Raw genomic sequence first — 20,570 nt, 5'->3', positions numbered from 1 at the left:
TTCATCTGTCCTATATCACCCAGAGGCACGGAAGTCATGGGATTTATCCAACAACACTCACTGGTCGAACCACATGCTCCCATCTCCAGAGAGTTTCTTCAGGAACAGAGATGCAGAAGTTGTCTGCCTATTCTGGAACAGTCTGGAGAGGCCCTGTGTGGTGGAACAAGGGAAATTGGAGGAGGATCCAAGGGTCTGCTATGCTCAACTTGGTCTCTTGGGAAAGGTGGTGTCTACTAGGTCTCTCCATTGCAAAGGTAACATTTACCTTTGTGATTGAGAAGTCATTCTCAAAGATGAAGCTTGAGATCAAATGAGCATCTTATTCCCCAAAGACACTTTAAAAAAATGATTTAGTATGATTCACCCAGAACTCCTCTTAACATGAAGAATCTGCTGTGGTTTCCATATGGTTTGAGAGTGTTCCCCAAGAGTTCAGGCCCTTGAAGCCAGGTCCCAGTGTGATGATATCATGGTAGGACCTTTAAGAGCTGGGATCTCATGGAAGGTGATTAGATCATTAGGGCTATGCTCTCAGAGGAGGTTAATATAGACATGGATTGTTATAAAGACCAAGCCTCAGCCCTGAATGCTTCTGGCTTCCTGCCTCTTGGTGTGATGTCCTGCTCTCATATGTTCCTGCCTTGATGCCATCTGCCATGTTGCCAAAAGGCCTTTACCAGAGGCTAAAGCAATGGGGCTAACTGATCTTGGACTTGCAGCTTCCAAACCAGTGAGCTATTTAAATAAGCCCCCTTTCTTTATAAAGTACCCAGCTCCCCATATTCTGTCATAGCAACAGAAAATGAACTAATTACAGGAGCAATCTCTATTTCTGGTCCCTGAGCTCCAATAACCTATAATTAATGGAGTTTAAAGATACCTGGCCCCTGAATTCTTTGAGTGAGCCTCATTCTGCCCCTTGCTGTCCTCTTATGTCTTCAGGTCCACAGGGACTTGTCCTTAGTGGTTTCCTGCTATTATAGTCTGACTCAAGACAGGAACTGCTTCCAGGATTCTTGTAAATACTCCCCTTTAATCTCATCTCCTCTACTCTTAGGGTTGGTTCTAACCACCTCTCTGCCAAAGTAGATGAAAAGGAGAGGCTCAGGGCTCAAAGTCAGAGCAAAGAGACTTGCTTTCTCATAGCCAAGAGCATCAAGAGCCTCATTTCCAGCTCAGAAGAGCTAAGAGACCCCTCCCTGAGGGGAAGTATCTGCACTTAATGGAGATTCCCACCTGCAGAACCATGGCTTCCTAGACTGCAGGACTTGGCCAGCCCCATCCTTCCCTGATGTGGAAGCTCCTGGGTCCCACTCATGTCCTAGGCTCTTCATTTCTAGGGTCCCTTTTCCCTAGATCCTTCAGGAATGGCTTCATCAGGGGCCCAGAGACCAAGACAGCCCAAGGCGTCTATTCTGTAGGGTTGTGTGTCTGGGGTCTGCAGAGGAGACTGTAGCTTCCATTCCAGAGAAGCTTACGCAGCTCCCACGGCCTGATTCCTTCCCCTCCCATTCTACCTTGTGTTTCTCACCCTAAGCAATATATTATTTACTTTTGAAGAAAACAAGAACAGCAAGCGTAAGCCCATCCAAGTGAGAAAAGGCAGCTCTGCCAAGGTGGGAAGAGGCTTCCTGGGAGAAGATGAGGGAGCTGCCTCAAGGTCAGTCTGTATCAGCCCTGAGGTTCAAGAGTCTTTCTCGGGATAAACCCAGGGCACAGCAGTCAGCCTCTCTGTCCCTCTTGCTTCTAAGCTCCCAGTGGAGAAGCCTTGCTGTGGCGTGGAAGGGATGTCCTCAGCTGACCCAACAGGGGGGAAGTAGAGGGGAAGGCGGGAGCAACATCAGGATGCTTAAGTCCAGCCACGGAAGATAAGAACCTTGCCCAGGTGTATTGTCTAGAAGTCTAAAGGGCGGTGCTGGCAGCAGGGCTCCAGGGCAGTGACTGTGCTTGGCCTGCAGGTCTCGGTCTCTAAGTCACAGGCTCCCTCCAGTGGACTCTGTCCCTGGTGAACAGCTGCCATCCTGGGACACCCTTTCCTTCTCCCTGGGGATTCCCTCACCTACCTCCTCTTTCCTGAATCCCATTTCTCCCTCTTTTTGGAGGAAGACAAATTCTCTCATTTGGAAGGAGTGCATTCTCCAGTGGCTTCTTGGTAAAGGGGATTTTTTTGGGAAACTTGCTCATTGGAAAATGTCAAGCATCAGGAAGACAATTTCCTTTAGAATTCTGAAGGTGCCGCTCCCTGGTTGGTCCAGTTTAGCCCATCAGAAGCCTGAAGCTAAGTGAGTCCCTCTATTTTCTGGGTGACCTATTCTTTTTGTTCCTGGAAGCCTGTAGAATATTCTCTTTTATGCCAGGATTTTATTTTATTTATTTATTTATTATTATTTTTTTAATTTTAATTTTATTTTTTTTATTAGCTACACTATGCCAGGATTTTAAAGCAATGATTGTGCCCTCTGATTCTCTGCTCCTTCTAGAAATTTCTGGTATTTGACGTTGGACTATTTGGCTAGTTCTCTAATTTTCTTTGACTTTTGGTCCAGTTTTAAAGATTTCTTATTCTTTTTGCTCTGGTCTCTGAGGGAGTCCTTGACCTTATTTTTTAAATCTCCTATCAAGTATTTGCTTATTTAAAACATGAGAATATTAGCTTCTTATTGCGCTACGACAACCCCCACAAACTTAGAGACAAAACACAGCGCAAATTATCTTACATCCAAAGTCAGCTTCCCAGGCCTGAAAGTGCTGGCTGGCCAGGGCTCCTTCCAGGGAGAAGTTGCTCCTTGTCCTCCCAGGTTCTGGTGTCCACTGTGTTCCTTGTTTGTGCCCCTTACCCCATGTCCAAAGCCAGCAAGACTTTCTGCTCTCTGGGTTCTTGCATCATATCTCTCTGTGCCTAACACTCTTGTCCCTTTTTGAGGATGCTGGTGATGTGTGAGGCTTACCTGGCAACCCAGCAGGGCCATCTCATCATTCAAAACTCCTCAACTTAATCACTTCTGCTAAGCGCTTTTCTAGGTAACATACTTGCGGGTTCCAGAGATTAGGACATGGCATTGGGGCAGTGGTGGGTGGGGGTGTTATTCTGCCTAGCACAGCCAGTGAGCTTTTCCTCCTGGCCAGACTCCCTAGAGAGTCTGTGTAGGGAAGTGATAGGCTGGATGGCCACCAACTTTCCGAGATCTGTGTGGGATAAGAGGGCTCACAGGGAGGAGTGTCCCAGCATCCAGTATTTGGGCCATGCAGTCATTTGGTCTCTGGGTGCAGTAACTGTGTCTAGTTTTCTCCAACTCTGGGACCCTCTGTTTTTACTTTTCCAAAGAATAAAATTTCAGATACCTGCCACTTCCTAGTGGCATAGAGAGAAGAGAAATGGGACTCACAAAATCCTTCTTGGTCCAGTGGTCCATTTGGGAGTCTTTTTAAGGTCGGGGTAAAAGGACAGTGTAGGCAATGGATAATTGGGCCAGGAAGATGGAGTTCAAAAGGAAATAAAATGCTGATACCTCCAGAGCACTTCCCCCTCCTCCAACCTGTTGCCAAGGTGACCTGCCTCCAGGGAGCTGTTCCTCACAGCAAGGGATTGTTAATGAGTGCCTCCCTGCCCCACCTCCCCCACGGTCCCTACCCTTCTGAGCAGTTCCTCTCTGGGAGGAGAGGAACTAGTCACATAGGCAAGATAAGAGGAGGAGGGCGCATGAGGAAAAAGGAAATCTGAAATGAAATAAAACCAGCTCTGGATCCCCTCGCCCTGGGTAAAGTCTGTGTCTGTTCTATCCTTTAAATAAAACTTCTTTTCTGAGGTTGCCTTGGTGTTTCTTGGGTGTTCAATCTTCAACACAAGGGCAACGGGGACCCGGATCCTGATTTATTCTCAACACGGGTATCATCTCTGGTCTCCTTTTGAGGTTTCTAATATATAAACCAGGTTGGTTCTCAGTGTTCCGTGGACAGCTCGAGCTTGCCGTGATTCTTGGGTTGGTTACTCAGATACCTCTCAGCTTCTACAATTTTATTGTGGTTATCTTTTCCCCTCACCTCTCCACATTTGTGGTCTTGTGTCTTTAAAAAAACTGGATTAGGCTGGGAGTGGTGGCGCATGCCTAGAATCCCAATGGCTCAGGAGGCTGAGATAGGAGGATCCTGAGTTCAAAGCCAGCCTCAGCAATTTCACAGGGTCCTAAGCAACTTATCGAGACCCTGTCTCTAAATAAAACATAAAAAGGCCTGGAGATGTGGGACAGTGGTTAAGCACCCTTGGGTTCAATCCCTGATACAAAACAAACAAACAAAACTATTATAAATTCAGTGTCATTTTAGGCAGGCATGAAATTATAGGGACCTATGTGTATCTGTTTTTATCTCAGTCCTTAAAAAGCATTTTGTCTGATTTGGTTAAGTTCTTTGGACCAGGCACTGTGTTATTTCTGATCCAAGTGGCCTGGCACCAAATCCAACGCTCTTTCTAAGTAAAAAGTTGTTGTGTCTGGTTCTATATGTCCTGCCGGCCTGCCCAGCTACCTGGCTGCATCTCCACTCCTGACAGATGCTGTAGCTCCTTCAGGACTGATTTTGACACCATCTCCCACAGCAGGAAGCACTGGCCAGTGTCTTTCCTAACATGACCTTGAATACCCGCCCCTCTCCAACCCCCAGCTTCCCAGGGATGGAAGTGCACAGGCCACAGGCAGGACTTCCAGGAACCTGAGGACCTGGCCACTAAGCTCATAGTCTCAGCTGGTGACATAAGGAAAGTTGAGCTTCTTGTTCTAATGGTCTTCCTTATACTCTGGATTTGGGAGTCTAACCTAGTATTGCCTGCCTCTTACCTTCTCCTCCTTTCTCTCCCACATTTGGATGCCATGTCACCTCTGTGGCCCTATTTCCTTCCTCTGCCCTTTTCTTTGGTTGCTTTTGTAGTACTTCCAAGTCTCGGCATCCCAGATCTTGGGCTCCAAGTAGACCTAAGTTCTGATTTAAGTTACCCCATTTCTAACGGTGTTACATGTACTAACCCACTTAATCTTCACAATAAAATGATGATTATTCCTGTTTCGAGGCACAGAGAGGCTAAGTAAACTTATTAGTCCCACAGCTAATAAGGCAGAGCCCAGACTTCAACCTGAGCAATCTGTCTCCAAAATACATTTTTCCTCACTATGCCATAGACCACATTCGTGTACCAAATACTCTTTTCTGAGAAAAGTATGCAAGTTTGTGTGTGTGTGTGTATGTGTGTGTGTGTCTCAGAGCAGGTGTTGACTGTGTGCATGGAGGATAGCAATGGGGAATGGCAGAGTGCTGAAGCCCAGCAGGTTTGTGATGGAGACGGTGCCCAGCAGAGAGATAAGGGAGAAGGGCCTGGCGTGCATGTTGACGTGGAGGGCCTGCAGGCCCACTCTATGCTAGGCCCCACAGACGATGGGAAAATATAAGACATGGCTGGTGTCATGGTGTGTGCAGATGGAAGGTTTGTAAATGTTCTACCTTAAATGCTTTTGACTTTAGCAATACAGGTCAGTGGTAATTCCCAGGACACAGGCATCTACTGATCCATAGATTCTCCATTGCCCAGGTGGGAAGGTCCCCAGCTGCTCATTTATTTCAGTGCTACTATTCTAGTCCAGCATCCCCACCACCAGGAGTGAGAGAAGATCAAGATATGCGTTTATATAAAACTTCTTGGGTTATCTAGGTCACTATTTTCCTCATTGAAAGTTGAAGTGCTATTTCATGATTTTTATGAATATTAATTGTTGAAAAACACTTGAAGAAAGCATGTACTTTTAAGGGTTGAAAAAATAGAAAATTTTAATAGTAAAAATATGAGTTTTAAAAAACATTTATAGTAAAACATATTTAATAAACACAACTTTAAAAAAGTATAGAAAAGTAGGAAGATAGATCATCTATGACCCAAATCAATCACAGTTGATATTTTGTTGTTTCTTACTAGATTTAGTTTTTATCCTAAACTTTGATTATTTGGTGGTTTGTTTTAAATAGTTATGCTAATGCTGTAAACAGAAATTTGTAACCTTTTTTTATGTAGCATTATTCCTAACCTCTAAAACATCATTCATAATTATCATATAATTTTACATTTAATGTACCACTCTTTAATTCTTCCCCCAAAGTTAGATTTTTGGAGGATTTCCTATTTTCCAGAATATTAGACCATGTTGTAATACACATTTGCAAAGAATTTTCTCTTATATTCTTACTTGTTTTCATAGTACAGATTCTTGGAAATGGACTTATTTGATTGAAGGGTATAACTACATATACTTGTGAAGTTCCTGACACATTAGTTCGAAAAAAATTCTCAATGAAAAGGTGGCCCGATTGGCACTTCCAGTGAGGACTGTAAATTTCACAAATGGGCATGATGAACACCAAATGTAGGAAATGCCCTCATCCAGGGTCACCCTCAAAGTACTCAGTGGGCCTGAGGCTTAGGTTGACAGCTATATCTTGACAATAAAAACATTCTTGTCCATATTCAGATGATTCCAGGCTATGGAAAAGAAAAAAACCAAAGTGAGTCAAGTTATAAATTGTCTTGATTAATAACCCATCATCCAGGTAGCAACTTAAACATTTAGCATATTCAAAACATGATAGGAGCTGGGCATGGTGGTGCATGTCTGTAATCTCAACATCTCAGGAGGCTGAGGTAGGAGGATCGTGTGTTCAAAGCCAGGTTCAGCAAAAGCGAAGTGCTGAGCAACTCGGTGAGATCCTGTCTCTAAATAAAATACAAAATAGGGCTGGGGATATGGCTCAGTGGTAGAGTGCCCCTGAATTCAATCCCCAGTAGCCCCCACCCCCACTATTTGAAACTATCTATTTGAAACTGCTCCAGAGAGATGTTGACATTATATGTTGTTAAAATGTGAGATTCCTTGTTCAAGATTTCTCTTCACTCTTGACTTGTTGAATAGGTTTAGTAGTTTACCATAAGTAAATTATCAGTATTTTAGCAGATGAAGTTGAATAGTTTCAATAGGATGAGACATTTCCCCTCTTCTCAAACCACTTGTTAGTGTCCTCAGTATAAAGAAGTATTATTACTTGAATATAACAATAGTGAGATAAAGTCCTGAGCCTTCCATTATCTCATAAGCATGACAATTCTTAATAACAGTAAAATATCATCATGCTTTTGGTTATCTCTACATAGAGAAATGAAATGCACTCATTCAAAACTCTTAGGCTATTTTGACCATACAATATAGTGCATCGATTTGACAGTTGTTGACTTAATTCATTCCATTGAGGCCAGTCAACAAATGACTGGAATATCAGAAAAAAAAATTGAGATTTTAGAGTTTGAGGAAAAATAAGGGCAGTAGAAATGGGGGTAAATGAGGGATTGCAGAGACCTTCCCCCAGGATAAAGGGGAAAAGGCTGGCGGCCAGCACTACCTGGATGATGACGGAGTAGGTGCCGCACAGGATCTTGGAAAGCTGAATGGAGATTCTGACGAGGCAGACGATCACCTGAAGCCCACTCAGGGCTATGAGGATGGAAAACAAAATCATGTTCCACTCCACCACGTGCGTGGGCTCCAGACACTGGCTCCACATGCTGGAATCTGTCAGAAAACTGAGAGAGAGGAGGGAATGGCCAACCAGAGCCTGGGCTTGGGCTTACATTGGATCCAAGGCTGAAATTACAGCCACTCATATGTTTGGGAAGTTAGTACCTTATCATTAAACTGTAACAACTATAACATCATATTAGCGTGTAGTAATATGAATTAATATATTTGAAAAGTCATTCAGGTGCATCTATTGAACACTGTATGCTTAGTTACTGAGTTAGACCCTTAGTTTAAACATGGTGTCTGCCTGGGAGGCACTCTCAGTTGATCAGGAGGTAAGACAAACCCCAGACAGGTCAACCACAGCGGAAGGCAGCAGAAGGTTGCAGATTCCAAGAAGGGGAGTTGAGAAGTCAGTCAGGGATGGAGACTTGTTCTGGACATAAAATCACATTTATGGCAAAAGGACAAAAATTGCGCTAGAAATTCCTTGACACTGTCCAAGCCCTTTCAATAAAGGCAACCACGTGAGCCAGCATCGGGATGACAGGAAGGCCCGTGAGAACCCAGCATGCAGGCCCCACTCCACTGCGCTGGCTCGGCAGGTCCGGAGGAACCGAGTTCCAGTTCTAAGTCTCCCAGGGTGATGCTGCTGTTCTCAACTCTGGTCCCCATAAAGAACCTCTTTTTTTTTTTTTTTTTTGCAACATTGCTGTCCCAGCTGAAGGAGACTCAGATTATGGGATGGGAGCACAACGGCCCACATTTCAATGCATCCAGTTTAGCACAAGGATATGAGATCAAACCACTCCCAGGACAAACCAGAAGCTACTTTGGACCAACCCAGTTGGCAGGCTCACCCTGGCTCTCTCATGGTCGTGGGAACTTCTAAGGGCCAGACTGTATGTTCAGCAACACTGAAATGGAGAACTGGGCTCCCCAAAACCTGCCCCGACAAAAATAATTGTCACATTCACAGGGGCAAAATGCTTGGCAGGGTGGCTTTTCTCAGAGCTGTAGCCGGCAGCCCATGTCCCGGCCTTGAGGCTGTGGGCACCAGGGTCAGGGGTGGGAAGGGGTGGATTCCTACTCTGGTGACCATGCACCCCACCTTGACCTCTCCTCTGTTTTTCTTCCTCTGTGCTCCATTCCTCTCCTACTCCTTCCTCTGAACTCTTTCCTCTTCCTTTATTTCCTTCTCTCCTATGCTCTGGAAACTCAGAAGCACTCTGAGAATTTCTCGATATTGCTAAGGGTCCTCATCCCCAGCCATAAAGAGTCGGCACCTGGGATTGCAGGGCCCTGGGAAGGGACTTTACCCCTCTGACCACCAGAGTCTTATCTGGATGATGGGTTAAAATAGCCCATGATTGGGGCTGGGGATGTGGCTCAAGTGGTAGCGCGCTCGCTTGGCATGCGCAGGGTGCTGGGTTCGATCCTCAGCACCACATAAAAATAAAGTAAAGATGTTGTGTCCACCGAAAACTGAAAAATAAATATTAAAAAATTCTCTCTCTCTCTTCTCTTTCTCTATCTTTAAAAAAAATAGTGCATGATTGTGAATATTTGGTGAGACGTGTGTAGAAATGTTTTGGAACCTGTAAGGCATAATACAGATGTGATTTTCTGCAACCCTTGCCCTTGACCCATCCCATTCCCTGTCACAGCCCAGCTCCCTCTCAGCCAGCCATGAGGGAGGCGGGTCCCTCCTGATCCCTTCTCTAGACTTCCCCTTGCACGTTGTGCACAGATCATTCAGCACTTAAAACCCAGTCAGAAGAGGGTCTCTCTCACCCAGGCTATGGTAAGGTTTATTCCTCTTATAAATTGCAGCAACAGGGTGGGGGAAAATAGAGAAGCTGTCTCAGAATTGACTTTAGGTATGGGAACTCCACCTAGATGTTCATTCTATAAATCTATGTCTGCATCTGTGTCTGAATCTGCTTCCATTTCCTAACCAGACTGCCGTCTAAGGGCCCTGATTCTCTGAACAGCCAGGTCTAGACCTAAGGCAGTTCCCAGTGTCACGAACAGATTAACAAATGTTTGTTGATTGAAAACTGATTCAGGATCCTCACTAGTCATTTTATAGTGGCTGGAACTGCTAGCTAGCTGGCAGATGGGGAATTCAAGGGACATAAAGGAGTCTGCAGAGTAACTATATTAATAATATTAAATCTTGGAGCTGGGCACGGTGGTGCACGCTTGTAATACCAGCAGCTCAGGAGGCTGAGGCAGGAGGATCATGAGTTCAAAGCCAGCCTCAGCAAAAGAAAGGCGCTAAGCAACTCCGTGAGATCCTGTCTCTAAATTAAATACAAAATAGGGCTCGGGATGTGACTCAGTGGTCAGGTGCCCCTGAGTTCAATCCTGGTACACCCCCCAAAAAATAAAAATAAAAAAATAAATAAAACCTGTCACACCATGAGCATTTATTACATCTTATTTGTGCATCACATCCATTATAATTCTCAGCTCTAAAAGGTGGATATGATTATTTTCCCCAACTTAAGAGGCTCAGAGACAGCCATATATTTGTCTAATATCATACAGCATAGAAAGAGGGGTTTGGAGACTTAAGTCCAAACCTATAAGCATCAAAGACCTGTGTGCTTCAAGGGCAAACTTTACCCTAAGGCTTCCATCTCAGTAGACTCTTTTGTCAGGTCTGTGAATTCTAGAAGGGAGGGAACCTCTGTAATTTAGCTGTGATTCTCTAACACTCATCCCAAGTTCTAAACATAATAGATGCTCAATAAATATTTGCTGCATAAATGAAATACTAATATTCATCATTTTGATATTAATCCTTTCTCTACCCTGCATTTACTAAACCTTGGAAACTTCTCTAGGAGACCAGAGACTTAGCTTTCCTGCATGGTCTGCAAACAATTTTTCTCCTCTAAACACTTTTATGTAGTCAGAGTCAGGTGAAGACCAACATTCAAGGTGTCTGAACAAAGTGACGGAGAGACTTGTGGAAGGGAAAGTGGCTTTGGTTTGGGGGTAGGAAAAAGTTGGTATAAAAAAGGTCTTTGTCCACTCGGGAATTTCTATGTTGAGATCTTCTTTCCTGAGCCCCTTCAGTACCACAGGAGTGTCACCTCCAATGCACTAGAAGGCCTGAGGTTATTGTCTGTGTTCTCCTGACCTGAGGAGAGCCCTGTCTACTAAAAGAGGTCAGCAGTGCCATGCAGGCCCAGGTTGCATGTGAGACCTCACACAGACAAAGCCCTGGAACAGATAGTGGAGCCAGTTATAGGGCCTGGGGAAGAAAATGCAGCCTCCCCAGGGAACGGTATATGCTCCCCACTGTATTCCATTCTATTCTGAGCACAGGATAAAGACAAGGAGATGCACTGGGCTTCTCCTGCATCCCTTTCTGGGCTCTGCTTCCTCCCGAGCTATGTCTGCAGGTAGCTGAGTAAGGCCAGCGCAAGGCCAGTGCAGGCATTCTGAGATACAGGGTGGGGGTGCTCAAGCCACCAGCCTTCTGAGCAAGGGCATCTCTCTGGATCTTTCTTCATCACCGGCTGGGGAAGCCTCTGGATGCCTCCACAGCCTCCTGTCCCGAGTTGTGATCCTGGATCTGACTGCACCTCTCTGCTCGTCCAGCCTGGTTCTATCTCCATGTCCCCTGCTGCTATAGCTCAGAGTGGCACTCTCCAAGGGCACCACGATTCCTATCCTGCCACTGCAGCAGACCATGTCCAAACTGGCTACAAAAGAAGACTGAGTCACTGAAACCCGACAGATCCCAGCTCCGTTAGTTGCCAGATAATCACGAGGTTTTAATCTGAACTATGGGAAAAACGTAACTTTCAATGATGGCTTGCCTCAAAATATTGAGTACATATCACATTCAGAAACCAGAGAAGATTACCAAAGGTGTGTGTCCATGTGGAACCCCAGGGCAATCGTGGACGATGGAACTGAGCATGAGGACAGAGTTTCTGATTTTCTGAGCTCCTTGGTTTGGGGAATGAGTCCTTACCGTCCTGAGGTGTCTTCGAAGGCATATTCCCAGCCATCGAGGGTGCGGCAGTATGGGCCCTGGAGGAGACCCAGAGCAGATATGACCAGGCTGTATCCAGAGAAAGCAATTCCCAGAGCAGAAAAGATAATCGACAACATGGTCTAAATAAGATACAGAAGAAGATTTAGAGAATGAGCAAAACAAGGAGGCCCTTTATTCACAGTACCCTTTGGGACCCGCCCCTGCTTGTCTGAACCCAAGGTAGCCCATGTAATTCCAAATGCCATATAAAAATGGGAAAATTTGGTGCTGGGGCGGTAGCTCAGTGGCAGAGCACTTGCCTCTCATGTGTGAGGCTCTGGGTTTGATCCTCAGCACCACATGAAAATAAAGACACTTGGTCTATCTATGACTACAATTAAAAAAAAAATGGAAAAATTTGATCCAAACCTGTCTGATCATAAAATACATTTCCAAATGATTTTTTTGGTTATCATTCAGAGGGTATCAGATCATTTACTAAATTTCTTCTATTTTTCTGGAAGTCTGCCATCAAAATAATGATGACCTTTTATAGAATCATGGTGAAGGGGCGTGATCCATCAGCCTGTAGCTATTTGTTGGACCTGTTATTTTCTAGGTAGGGCAGCTTCTCTAAGAATAAGCTCTGACTTCTGGTTCCCTTGTGAAGATGGTGTTTTAAAATCTTCACATGTAAGAATGTAACGGGGGTTAGAGGTGTTTGCTAGGTGTTCATGTTCAAGTTCACACAGAATGGAAAGGACCTGAAGGGCTTCTCTGTGTGGGGAGCAGGAGCAACGGCACAGGCAGATGTGAGAGAGTGGGTAGTGCTGCTCTGACCTGAGAAGGGCTCATTCAGAGGCTCGAGGGAGCAGCTCTGAAGACCAGATGGACCTGGGGTTAATGTTGGGGAGACAGGCTCCACAGACCCTATTCAACCCCCAAGGAACTTGGGAAGCAGCATGGATCTAGGCTAGAGATTGCTTGCATACCAGATCAAGGAGTCTGGACCTCTTCATCCTTGGCAGGGGCATGCCCTGCTCCAACATTTTATTAAAAAATGTTTACATCCACAGCAAAAGTTGAAAACATAAAACCACAAAGCCCTCTGTACTCTTTATCTAAACTCACCCATCACAAACATCTTCCCATGCTGTGCCCTTGCTCTGTGTGCATGTGTCTTTGCACATGTGTGTACACATATGTTCGTACCCACACACACTATTGTTTTGTTGAACCATTTGAAAGTGGGTCTGCAGACGTTATGATCTTTCACCCCTAAATACACAGCATCATCTTTCCTAAGGTTAAAAGCCTTCCATTATTTTGGAACTCTTTTTAATGGATCCAATGAAGGTTTATGTGCAAGGTTATGTCTCTCTACACTAGTCTGACTTTGTTTCTCATAGTATCAGATTTTATGAAGAATTCTACCAGTCATCTTGTGAAGGTCCCATATTCTGGGATTTCCTGCCTATTTCTTCACGTTTGGGTGCAGACGTCTAGGCAGGAACACCGGAGTGGTGAGGTGCACTGTGAGCCTCTCCTACTCTGAAGCTGAGCATGTTCCCTTGGCTAAAGGTGCCCCTTGGACCTCTCTCCTATAGGTACATTTTCCATTTTGAAATTAGTAAATAACTGGTGAGGGAGCCCTTTGAGACAGGGTCAAAGTCTGTTTCCTAACATTTCAAGTGATAGACCTGGCATCCACTGATGACCTCAATGGTCACCAGTGAACACACAGGGTATTGCAATGAACTGCTTTATTGATTCTATCATTTCTCTGAATTTTAGGTGACCCTTTCTTACCCAGAAGGACTTCCATTTCCCATTTCTCTCTCCTCTGCTTCTCTCTTTCAATATTATTGTGGACTCATTGATTTTATAATCCAATGTGCAATAATCCATAGCTGCTACTACTTTCTCAGATGCCCAGAGGGTCCAAATTTGGCCACAGGAACCCCCTTTGGGTCAATTCCTTGGCCTACTCCTATCATTCTTGAACAATTCCTTGTTTCCTGGTGCCCCAGGTTCATTTGGAATTTAGCCAGCCCCAGACTTTGAATAGGCTGTTTTTCTAACAAATCTTGGAACTGATTTTTGAGCAAGGAAATAACGTGACCCAATGTGCTTCTGGAGGCATGCTCTGGCAGTGGAGGCACAGAGCTGGAAGTGAAGAGCCCACAGGTGAGGGCCCCGCTGGAAATGACTTGGAGTTGAGGTGACAGACAGTCACTGGAGAAAAACACATTAGGGAGAAATGAGACAGGAGATGGAATTATTAAAAAAAAAAATCCAGAGTTGAAATTTAGATGAAAAGGGGAAAAAAACAAGGATGCCAAGAAGTATAGTTTGGTTTGGGAGAAAAACTAATTTATTTCAGAAATGTTGATTGGAAGGGGAGAGGAAGACAGGAAGGCAGTGACATGCAGATAAATCTAGAAGCTGAGACCAGAAGGCGGAGGACACACCTGCAACTTTAGGAATAAAAATGATGCCAAGTTGCAATCCTTTGTTCAAAATTATGTCACTGGCTATAACATCAGACTATTCCTAGCAGCCTTTTGTGCTGGAGATGCTAATTGGAAGTCAACATAAATTGGACATGTTGATTTTGGTTCTGTACTTAATGATACATACATTTGTTTCCTAGAATTTCCTTGACTAGCATGGCTTACGCGTTTACCTCAATCTATTGCTTCACCCAAACAATTCTGAAAGCTCTTCTGTAATTGTAATATAAGTAGCTATGGGACAGAGATGTCTAAGTGTATTGGTTGAGAACACACACACACACACACACACACACCCCTCAGGAACATAGTGCTAAATTAAGTAATTAATTTTCCAAAGGCCAAGAAATTTGGCCAAACCATCTTGGCTATAAATCCAAATCTGCTGGGGAGATTTTTAAAGAAATCACACCTATGTTGTATCTCAAACCAACTAAATGAGAGACCTGGGGTGGGGCGGGGGTGGAATTCAGGTACTAGGTTTTTTGCATGTTCCGGGTGGTCGCAATGGGAGCCTCTGCTGCAGAGTGCCCAGGAGAGTCTGATCAGGCTCCTCCTAGTCAACCAACACCAAGTTCACTTGGACCCACAGGTGCCTCCTCTGTAAGACAGCAGCCACGACAATCTACCCACTGGGCAAATGTGAAAGAACTAGAAATTGTCTGTAAATGTGATTTTAGGAAGGAGAGGAAGAGGAGATGGTGGGGAAGCCAGAGCCCAGGTGTGCCTGATGAGCTTGGGCTTAGGAGACTGGGTGGAACTATTCTCTCTGATTCTATTTTAATTATTTTTAAAGTTTTAAACCCAGCAACATGGATGAATATACAAATCATTAAGTCAATAAGAGAAATCATATAAAAAGAAAAATACGATAAGATTCATTTTTATATAAGATACTAACCAATCTATAATGACAGAGTAGATCAAAGGTTACTTTTGGGGGGTTAATGGAAATGTTCCATATGTTATTATTGCAATAGCTTCAAGGTGCATCCAATAGCCCCAACTCATAGAATGCTGCACTTTCGATGGATGCCATTTATCATATGTAACTTGGTCCTCAATGAAGTTGGCATGGAAAAAAATAGACTCCTGGAAACCCAGTGAGGAAAAAATAGTGCTCTTTCCTAATTCCATGTGCCTTTCAATTCTGGGATTCTAGAAAAGTACCATCAGAACAAAGGCAGAGGAAATAGGTAAGCGAAGTGGAAGACATCTCGAGTACTCTCAGTCTGAACCAAGGACCAAGAGTGTGAGATGACGTCAGTATGCTATGGATTGACAGGAAAGGAAGCTGGAACCCACCCACCCCCCATCCCCTGAGCTGCTGCTCTTACCATGTATTTTTTGGTGCAGTTTTCACTCTGGCAACACTTATAGCGGCTCTCATTGTCCAGGACAAGAAGAACCACAGCTACCATCAGCATCTGTGGGAGGAGGAGAAAATGTCAGAAATGGACACTCATTTGACACTGGTTCTGAGCAGAGGACCTGGATTCGAAGCACTGAGTCTGGAGTCAGGTGGACTTGGGTTCAAATCCCAGCTCAGCTGCTTTCTAGCTGTGTGAACTTGAGAGTCATTCTCTAAAATGTAGGGTTCAGAACTCACCCTGCTGAGTTATTATCAGGCACTATATAGCGCTTTGAGTTCAGTGCTGGATTCATAGTGATTGATCAATACTGGCTATTACTCTCAAGGTTTGCAATAGTCAAAGCTAATGGATAAGGAGGATTAGGCGGTACAGCCGTGAGCACCCCACTTTGGGCAGCAAATCTGCATTTTCTCTGCCTCAGTTGTGGAGGATGAAGGAAAATCCTTCACCAGAGTTTGCAGCCTGCCACTCTCTCCACTAACTGCCCTTGGGAAGGGTTAGTCTGAAACTTTATCTCTTTAAAGGAAGCTCAGTTTCCCATGCAATCAAAAATTTCCAGTGTGTTTTGTCTGTTTTAGGCCAACATGCTGGGATAATTCAATGTTTTCTGCTTCTTTTCTTGGTATCTTAGGCAAAGGACTCAAGCTCTGGAAAGGACGTGGATTTTGTTACTCTGAATTTCTGGCTAAGAGAGGTATGAACCAGAGCTTATGGGAAATTCCCCACCCATCCTTTGATCTCACTGTTGAGCACTAAATCCTAAGGTGAGGTCACTGTCACTCTACCATTGGCAACACCTCCAGTGTCCAACACCTTCAGCTTTCCTTTCTTTGTCTGTCCCTTTAACTGTTTATCTGTATTTCTCAAACTTCTCTTAACAAGGAATCAGAACTGCAGGAAATCATGACATTACAATAATATTTTGCAGCAATCCTTAGAAAATGAAAAATAAAAAAATGGGTTCTTCTTCCAGTTTTTAATCTTACCTGGAATACAAGTCAAGGAGTCCTATATTTTTTCTCCTTCCAACAATGTAATTATTACAGATTCTTATAGATTCTGGTTTAATCTTATTTATGTGTATTTTCCATTCATTACAGATACTTATTGAGGAAACAATGTTAAGATAAAGCTGAAGTAACAGTAACCAGTATCATTATAGTATTGGTACTCATAATTAGCCTTAGACCCTAGAGTCCTGTTGCTTAGCTGTTGACTGTTGAAAGAGAGGCTGCCTTTATTTTGTTAATACCACATGGTGGAGGACTCACAAGCAATGGAGGAAAATTACCCACAATTCCGCCCATCTTCATGTTTCCATATATTTATTTCCAGAGTTTTTTCATTTCCATGTTTTCTATAGTTGTAATAACAAATGTATCTAACTTTGTTGCATCTTTGTTCACTTAACATAAAATAATATACATTTTCGATGTTGTTATATTTTCATAATTACAATCTTTATCACTGTATGAAGGGAGTGTACCATAATTTATTTAGACCCTTTTCTGCTAAGATGCTTTTTAAAATAATGCTATAACAACCATGGTTCATATAACTCTTTCCTTATTTTGGATTATTTCCTCAGAATGAATGATGAGATTTAGGATTATCAAATTGAGAGACAACAGCATTTTCATGGACCTTGATGTTTTGCACCAAACTCTTCTCCAAAGGATTTGCTTTTATTGGCAGTGCCACTAACATTAGTTGTATACCCATTATGTGGCAACATCCATAGCATTGGGTATTAATACTTAAAAGTCTGCCAATTTAATATGCAAAACCAAAATGAAATCAAAAGTAAATGAAAACTGCTTTCCAACAATAGCTATTCAAATGTTGTAATAAGTAAATTCCTCCAAATACAGATAGATATAATGCCTTTTCTTCCACGTTATTGGAAGTCTCAGGAGATTACAGTGCACAATGTATTGTTTTCAGGAATGGGACCACCAGGAAGAGCGTCTTTTCCTCTGAGTTGCCAACATGAATTACTATCAGCTCATTTATTTTTGAAGAACACAAAGCCATCAGGAAAACATTCACGGATTCTTTCCAGTGATAATTTTGAGTTCCTATTTAAGAACATCCTCCATCATTGGAGAGGTGATTTGGACTCCTTACTGATAATGTGGCCCATTTTTAAATAAATATTTATAATTATGACAGTCACTGGCTACATACTACATGTCAGTCTCTGTCCAGGGCACTTTATCTGATTTTATTTAATCCCTACAATCACCCTGGGAAGTAAACATCATTATTCACATTTTGAAAATGTGGACAGGGAGGCTTTAAGTATCTTGCCAAAGGTCTCCTGACACAAATGACAGAGCCTAGATTTGAAAGAAAGTTTGTCTGCATCTCCAAGTCTCTGATTTTTCCATGCTGTTTTAGTACCCCTGCCCCCAGGCTAAAGAAATCCTGCGTGCAGACAGGAAATCCATTCTAGAAAAGAGTAATGCCACTGGAAATTAAGTAGCTTAAATTGATACACCAGGTTCATGATTTTTTTCAGCATAATATTTTTATAGGCCAGTGTCCCCCAAACTTTACTTGGACTAGTTTTCTGTATTGCTAAAGCCACATTGCTGAATAAGTTTATCCAAAACAAAGCTACGCCCCAAATCTTAAAGGACTCATAGTCCCTCCATCCCCTCCCACCTTCCAAATCTGAAAGTCAAGATTCATAGAACGCTTTTCATCACTTTGACTGTGTACAAGGCCATGCTTACTAACGGATCCCCATTCTGCAATCTCAAGTCTCCAAAATCACACTTACCATGACACCCGAGAAACAGATTCCTTCAAAATACCACACGTAGTTGGTAAGCTTATTGCTGGCTGCGTAGGAGACCTGCCCATTGGGGAAATACAGTAATATGTTCACAATGATGCTCCAAAGTGCAAGTGGAATTAGCAGGCAGCTCAGGCAGCCCCCGCACTTCCGAGACCCCATTGTATCCTGCTTACAGCTCGCAGAGTCCAAGAGAGAATTGCATACGCCGGTGGTCCTTTTTCCTGTCTGTCTTTTTCTTTTTCTTTCCTTCTTTCTTTTTTTTAAAAATTACCTGCCACTTTCTGGGTCAGAGCCCTTCACTTCAGATTCATGAGGAGCCAGGGCTTGGAGTACAACTGCAGCCCAGAACAATCCCTGTGAGTACTGGTTTACTATTTGGAGAACAATAGACAATGATCAAGGGCTGAGGAGCTGAGCTGGTCTTCATCCTGTGCCAGAGGAATGTGCTGTTTGACACTGCTTTGGAGAATAAGTCATTTTCCCCTGGATTAGAGCACTGCAGACTTAACCCTGAGCAAGTCTGGAGAAGGAAGTTGGGGGAGGCAGCTGGAATTGAGTCTGGCAAATGTCATCCAGCAGTGGAGACAAGGTTCAAGAGAAACCACCCAGGAGGCTTGGGTTACAGCATGGCCTCTTCATCCCTTTTCATCTCTCTCCCTTTCACCAAGGCTCTTGATGATTTTCTGTAGCTATTATTAGGGGTCATTCATACTGAGAGGGGTGCAAGGGGACTAAGGGACAGGGGATGGGGAAAGCCAGTGTCCCAACTGATGACTTGACTGTCCAAGTTCAGCACCGCCTTCCTCCCAAAGCGCCCGTCCATCACCTCTGCCTCTCTGAAAAAGTCACAGCAGGCACAAATGCATACGTTTCCTACTGTTAAGGAAAAGGAGATGAATGAAGGTGGTTTAGGACTCTGTGACCTTTTAATGAAGATCAGGAATTCTCTCTTTCAAATGACTGCCTTAAATGCAAAGAGCCACGGATGCCCTCTAATTATGATGACGTGAGAAGAAATTACTGCAGCAGGTTAAAGACCGAGTGGACAGTGGTGGATGCAAATCCAACAATTGCTGGACCAGTTCCTCCCCTTTCTGCTGGATCGGCTTGACTTCTCCTAAATCTCAACTTCTCAAATGTGAAATGGGAATTAAAAAAAAAAATAGTACCTTGCCCAGAAAGATAATGTGAAGATGTTTAAACAAGATTATGTGCACAAAACAGTTCCAGCTGCACATATAGACAGACAGACAGCCAGCTATCAATGGGAGCCATTAGTAATCATCTTTTATTTTTTTTAGTGCTGGGGATTGAACACACTTGCTAGGCTTGTGCTTTATCACAAGGCTACATTTCCAGTCTAGGGGTCATCATTAATAAAACAAAGAGTTATTAAAGGAATATAATTATCAAAATAGTACAGAGATTAGAAGAAAGTTTGCTTATTTACTCTTCAGTATACTCATGGAGTTCTGAATCATGGTCCTAAATCCAGACCCCATTATAGTCCTCTTTATAGTCTTCCTGAAACTGTTAATACACTTCAACATATATGCTTTTAATTTGGGAAAACAAAAATTTATTTTTATGAGAATCATTTTCAGATTACATGATTATAAAAAAGCTTTATTATACTTTTTTAGAAAATTAAGATATGTGGAAGCACTTCTGGATTGAAAGGAAACAAAAGTAGAAACCAGTGGTCTTGCACTATGATGGTCAGAGAGTTCTTAGCACCCCCTTATGTGCATGTGTGTGTGTATGCCTGTGTGTGTGTGGTGTGTGTGTTTTCTCTAGCATTTTTGATCCAAGTGCATCACAGTTCTGGACAATAGATCTCCCTCCCAAAGACATGGAAGCAGCCTAAAGTCACATTTATGGGCGTTCTTGCAATGATTGGAAAGAAAAGCATCACTTTTGATTGAATATTAATTGAGCACCTACCATCTGCCAGGTACTGTTCTAAGAGCAGAGAAAAGATCTGTGAATAAGAGTCCCAATCTCGGCCTCTGTGGAGTGGACACTCAATGGAGCACCTTAGGTGGCGATAAGTCTGGCTCAAATAAATCAAGAAAGGGAACTCGAGGCACCAGAGAATAAAGGTAGGGATATAATTTCAAACATGGTGATCAGGGAAGACCTTAATGACAATGTGACATTTGAGCAAAGATCTGAAGGAGGTAGAGGGTGGGAGCTGTTCAGAGAACTAGGGGGAAAGCATTCCAGATGGTGAGAACAGGAAGTGTTAGGAGACCTGGAGGTCGAAGTAAGCCACAGCAATGAGATCACTGGGGCTAGAGCCAAGAGAGGGAGATAAGAGGAGTTAAATAT

General features: G+C 43.4%; 1 protein-coding gene across 2 annotated transcripts; it reads right to left on the bottom strand.

Annotated features, from left to right (window-relative positions):
* Positions 1 to 5,799: 5,799 nt before the first annotated feature.
* Tm4sf18 (transmembrane 4 L six family member 18) lies at positions 5,800 to 18,727 on the bottom strand. 2 transcript variants are annotated; one of them, XM_046431949.2, is made up of 5 exons: positions 18,222 to 18,727; positions 15,401 to 15,490; positions 11,548 to 11,606; positions 7,435 to 7,615; positions 5,800 to 6,523 (listed from the first exon to the last, which is right to left on the bottom strand). In XM_046431949.2, exons 1-5 carry the CDS (start codon positions 18,396 to 18,398, stop codon positions 6,509 to 6,511), a joined length of 522 nt encoding a protein of 173 aa, XP_046287905.1. In that variant the 5' UTR covers positions 18,399 to 18,727; the 3' UTR covers positions 5,800 to 6,508. The 2 variants fall into 2 exon arrangements, with proteins under 2 accessions (XP_046287905.1, XP_046287904.1); XM_046431948.2 differs by having other exon boundaries at positions 11,548 to 11,690; positions 18,222 to 18,717.
* Positions 18,728 to 20,570: the final 1,843 nt, after the last annotated feature.

This window comes from Marmota monax, unplaced genomic scaffold (assembly GCF_021218885.2).
Source record: "Marmota monax isolate L192 unplaced genomic scaffold, Marmota_monax_Labrador192_F-V1.1 WCK01_AAM20220418_F8-fsc00022, whole genome shotgun sequence".
Classification (NCBI taxonomy): domain Eukaryota; kingdom Metazoa; phylum Chordata; class Mammalia; order Rodentia; family Sciuridae; genus Marmota; species Marmota monax.
Note: the sequence above shows the minus strand (reverse complement) of the source record. Positions and strands in the feature narration are given on the sequence as shown.